The sequence below is a fragment of the Aulonocara sp. 'chitande type north' Nkhata Bay genome, linkage group LG7 (assembly GCF_057382095.1).
Source record: "Aulonocara sp. 'chitande type north' Nkhata Bay isolate Kocher_YH1m ecotype deep benthic linkage group LG7, A_spYH_male_GT1.1, whole genome shotgun sequence".
Lineage (NCBI taxonomy): Eukaryota > Metazoa > Chordata > Actinopteri > Cichliformes > Cichlidae > Aulonocara > Aulonocara sp. 'chitande type north' Nkhata Bay.
Genome location: NC_141350.1, coordinates 52,374,135 through 52,379,359, shown reverse-complemented (window position 1 = coordinate 52,379,359; position 5,225 = coordinate 52,374,135). Strand labels below are relative to the sequence as shown.

The 5,225-nt window shown below is 39.5% G+C and overlaps 1 protein-coding gene across 2 annotated transcripts; it reads right to left on the bottom strand.

Annotated features, from left to right (window-relative positions):
* Positions 1-315: 315 nt before the first annotated feature.
* LOC147326196 (protein CutA homolog) lies at positions 316-4,877 on the bottom strand. 2 transcript variants are annotated; one of them, XM_086301233.1, is made up of 6 exons: positions 4,524-4,873; positions 3,833-3,981; positions 2,784-2,843; positions 1,984-2,029; positions 1,840-1,889; positions 316-1,365 (listed from the first exon to the last, which is right to left on the bottom strand). In XM_086301233.1, exons 1-6 carry the CDS (start codon positions 4,596-4,598, stop codon positions 1,263-1,265), a joined length of 483 nt encoding a protein of 160 aa, XP_086157359.1. In that variant the 5' UTR covers positions 4,599-4,873; the 3' UTR covers positions 316-1,262. The 2 variants fall into 2 exon arrangements, with proteins under 2 accessions (XP_086157359.1, XP_086157360.1); XM_086301234.1 differs by lacking the exon at positions 2,784-2,843 and having other exon boundaries at positions 4,524-4,877.
* Positions 4,878-5,225: the final 348 nt, after the last annotated feature.

The following is a 5,225-nucleotide window of genomic DNA, read 5'->3' as shown; positions in this document are numbered from 1 at the left end:
TCAGTGTGCCTATGCTTTTGGGAAGGGCTTTAAAAATACATAACTCATAACAATAAATATATTATAGGGTAATATTTCACCGTGGGCCATGGTATGTTATCTAGGTGACAGTGATTTACTAATTACTTTGGTACTGAGCTGTTTAAACATTTCTTAATGCACATAAATTACATTAAGTTAAGAAATAGGTTATTAAACCTGTATTTTACCATTATTTCATTATACACAGCATATGTATGGATGACAGGTATGGAAATATCGGAGAGAAAAGGTTTGTCCTCGAGCGGAAAAAATAATTCAAGAGATACAGCGGAATAGTATAAAATATAGATGCATTTATTACAGACGAGAGATGAGCCAATAGGTTTACAGCGAGTGTGAAGTTTAACCTTGCATAGAGGGTTTTCTTTATGCATTCACCCAAAATAGGGTGAAACTCAGTGGCCTTCTACATTATTGACATTCAGCTGGTCTCTCCTTGAAGCCTTTTGCAGATGCAAAATAGAAAAAATTGGGTCTAACAAAATACAGGGGTCAACTCAAAAACTCTCTAAAAGTTGAGACAAATTATGTAAATGCACACAGGCTACATTCCAGTGTGTTTAATTCCTGGCCCTACTGGACTGGTGGGCATAAAGAGAAGTGCTGCAGACTGTGGTTCCATAAAATTCACTTTTTTTTTCACTTCCTATATGACAATAGCAGTAAAGCATATACGCAAGGCCTTTACCATGTAGGTGAGTTAAGGCAAAGTGGAAATAAGGGGCAATTTGACTGTACTTTTTATGACTTTTATCACATTATAGGTCTTGATTATTGATTATTATTGTTATTTCATATTATTATTATTACATCTTGGTTATGTGACTTGCCACATACTATACTTTTTTTGTTTTTTTAAACTGGAGAGAATGATCTGGTAACATACCATAAAAAAGAACTGATATGCTTAAAAGCACCATAAGAGTTCTTGTCCATTTCCTTACAACAGATTACCTGAGTGGAACTTTGACTCTTTCATGTAATTTTTTTTCTTTTTACAAGCAGTGTTTGAAATCCAATCTCTGCAGTACACTTCCGGTTAAGAAGGTCAGGCCTACAAAACTTCCTTGTATTAAACGTTAATGCTACAGAGCACTTCCTGAACTTTTAAAACTCTCCAAATCCTGGAAAAAAAAAGTTAAGAGCAACAAACACACATGGCTCAGTTTCCTTGTTTGACGGCAGTCCTCGCTGAGATTAGCTTTGGCCTTAACGAAATATCAGTCATCTGGAATGGCTTCGTCCATCCATTTCATGTATGCCAAGCTGCCGTCATCTACTGCAAGACTGAGGACTTCTGGGTTCCCGTAGGGATGTATAGACCTAAAGGCACGCAAAGAACGTGTTCGTATAAACTCAAATCTGTATAAAGTGGTTCTTGATTCAATTTCTTCCCATCACCTAGGACTAAAAGCACTGCAGTGCTTTAAAAGCCTCACAATGCTGACAGTACACTGAAGATGTGTGCATATATTGCAATTATGCAGTGTTTTTAACGCTCTAATACTGAATAGCCCGAAAACGTGAATTGTCATGTAGAATGAGCCAATTTCTAATTATAAATAGTGTGAAATATTGATGCAGAATTGCAGAAGCTGACAAGAAAAACCTCATTATCTATTACTTCTAGTTTTTTGTCCAAACATGAAAGTATCAGTGTTTGAATGTGAACGTTTGAACTGAAAATAATGTTCAGACTGAAGCCACGAACCTGGCTTTTTTCTCCCTTTAATAACTCTTCTTCACAGAGCACAAGGCACAGTGTCCAGTGTGAATTTGACAACGTGACAAGCTTACCTCACGTAGTCCACCACTTTCTGGATCCTGGAAGTCTTTGTTTTCACCAGCTGCAACAACAAACACATCTCATCTCACCAGTCTTGTATTTCGACATGCCCGAGTGCATGCTGATCACAGAAGGAATTGTCTCCGAGAGCTTACCATCAGGATTTCATTTGCATCCTGGATTTCTCCTTTCCAATAGAACCTAAAATGACAGAAAGTATTGGAACTGAAGCACTGCAGGGCTACTGACTGGAAAGTACAAGCAGACAAATGGAGCCTTCAAATTTAACAAAATAAGAGCTTTCATGCAAAGAACTAATAATAGTTTATTACACCCTACAGTGGCTGTCGGACTGTTCTTGATATGCTCCTGTGGTGTCAGGTGCAAAACCCCCTCTTTGTTTAAAAAGTGGTTTTAAAGCACAGGAATGTCAACAAGTTTTATGCTGACATTTAAGATACGAAGATAACCGAAAGCTCACGGCATACCTGCAATAACACACCACGCCAAGTCCAAGCCAAACCTGTATTTTCACCTCTATTTTGTAAACAGGTGTTAACACTGACATTTCTATTCAGTTACTCTTATTTGTCCAAAGTTCAGCTTCCTCCCCCTGCCCCCAACCTAATCGCCCCCCACCCCCCGCCTTTGTGCTGTTATGCATTGACAGGAAAGCTAATCCATGCATGCAAAAACACGCCTACTTTGAAGGCTAACTGCCATTCAAGTTTCCAGTAGCCTTCCAATAAGGCTAAACAAATAAATTCAGGTGAAGCCCATTTGCTTTGTGGTTTGTGAAGAAAACAGCTTCCCCTTTGTGAACAAAGAAGCATGTGCATTCATTGTATTTATGAGCGCATACATGTGATGGACACGGTAACTAAGGGGAGCTTTTGTGATTGTGTGCCGCCTGGGTAGAGAGGCGTTTCAAAAATGGAGATCAGGTGTAATTTACATTGTGGAGGTCTTGGAGAGAATGTTAACGCTGGCCGCCAACCGCCTTTCCATGATTGCCCTGGAAGAAAAAAACGAAAGAGAGAATGGCGAGAACGGTTGGATGTACTGGTGGAAATGAAATGAAGGGGGCTAAGAGGGAAAAGAGAAAAAAAAATCAAACACAAGCCAACAGCTGTTTGTCTATTAAAACTGGGCCCTTCATTGTCAAGACTCACGAAGCAAGCTGAAGGGGAAGGACATCTGATGGGAATTCAAGAAAAGAAAAAAAGACGGTAAACTAAATTTTATTACCACCTTTGCATTGCCCCCCTTCCCTGAGCGAGGAGCTGTGAAGGAGGTGATTTACATATATGGAAAGCGCACTGTGGCTATTTTCCTTGACACGTGGTTAATAGATGGAATCTCATCTGCATGCAGCTAAAATGCCAACAAAGGGAGATGAGAGTGCAAACACAGTGCTCTGCTCCACTTGTTGGTTTGACAGAATTGTATCTCTTCTCCGAGCAGAAAAGTCAAACTTATGTCAGGGGAAATCACTTCAGTCACTTCAAATCTTTCACAAACCACAAGTCACACGCCAAAAAGGAGATGAGCATCAATACTCAGTTATTTTATTCTTTTTACAATTAGAAAAGTATTTTTCTTAAATCAGATGGGAAGATTGGAAAGGCTCTGTTTAATAAATGTGAAGCTATTTGGAACTTCTTGTTGACTGGCAGCAAATGAAACTTCTGTTGTTGCACAGTTTTATAAAAACTAAACAAAACTAATAATTAAACAAGAAAATGTGAGCAAAAGTGCTAATTAATAAGTGTTAGAGGTGTTTCCAATTTCTTAGCTAACTGGCTGCTGGCACTTTTATAATTACTGCGCACGCCAAACAAGGGTGATAATAATGTTTTCAGCTGAACAAGAAAAGGCATAAATATTCTTTCACTTTGTGGAAACACTGAAAAAACAAAACAAAACGGTGTATGACACCTTAGGAGACTGCAAAATGCAATGCAAGTGTTTGAAAAGACAAAAAAAAAAAAAAAAGCACCATACCTGCCAACGTCCTTTGCTGTTTGCTCATTGGGAGTGTTGATGACAAGGACAGAGTAGTGCCCTGGTACATAGCTCCCTGTGCATACAGAATGAAGCTGGACCCCAATGGACCACAGCCCGGGGAACAGGCACGCCAGCAGGATCAAGAACTAGAAGGGGATTTGTGAGTGCAATAGGACAGGGCTGTCAAATGCTGACATCTCAAGACACTGCAAGAGCTGGGTAATGTTTATAAAGCCTGTCTATAATTATTATCACATTTAGATGTCAAACTTCTTTTTTTCCCTCTTTTTTTATGCTGGGATGAAGGAAACTTATAACTCAATTTAATTATCCACTGGCCTCTGTAGGGATTGCCATGTTTGGATTGGATTCAGTATTTATCCTCTTATTATTTGGCACTGTCTGTCACAGATAAATTAGTATTGGACTTGGCTTGGATACAGTGACCAATTTATAAGCTGCCCTACTTCTCCGTATAGCGCTGCTTCACAGCCCGGCACAGATGCACGTAAAATCCTCCACCTCCCCCCAAACAAGTCATTGTAAAGCAGGCAGTTTTGTTTTTTTTTATAATTTTAAATTAGCGGCCAACATTAAAGCACCAGCTGTCACCAGGGCAAGTCACAACTTTTACGAGACTTTTCGAAAACAGAAACGTTCATGTAATTCCACAAAAACAGTATCTCACCAAACACGACACGAGCAGTACGGAGCGAAAGCTCAAGACGACCTCTTTATAGCATCGCTGGAAGAGCCACTCCATCCTGCGGGCTCTGACTAATATCCTCCTCCGGAGACCGGCCAGTTTAGACAGTGCAGGGGGGACTAACTGTGCTGAACTTCGCCCATTTAAACCGCTAACACTTTCACTCGTTGTAACTAGTGTTACGACATTATTTTTTAGAACTTTGTCAGTCCTGTTTAATACGAGTTTAGTGAGTGAAAACACGCTAAATACTTGCTAACGTTAAATAAGAAGGGTATACAGTAAAGTTGACAGGTAGGTTGAATGGAGAAATACAGTGACGAATCTCTGCCCCTTTCCATTGGTTGCCTATGACTTCCTGCCACGCCGGCGACCAATAAAATTGCTAGTTCACGTCCAGTGCGCTGCCTCCGGGCCTGGAGCATAATCGGCTTTATCTTGCTAGATAAACACGTCTCCCATGGATTTTACTTAAAACACTATGATAAATCCATAAATCTTTACTTTGATTTATTTCAAGCTGAAATAGAAAAATAAAGTCCTTTTGTCAGAAGACCTTTTTTCTTATTTAATCTCCTATAATGCCCTCTTATCCACAACCCCCGAAAATATATGACGTTTTATATACATCAAGCTTATAGGCTTGTTTTTATATTACCCTATCCATTTAGGGACATATTGACT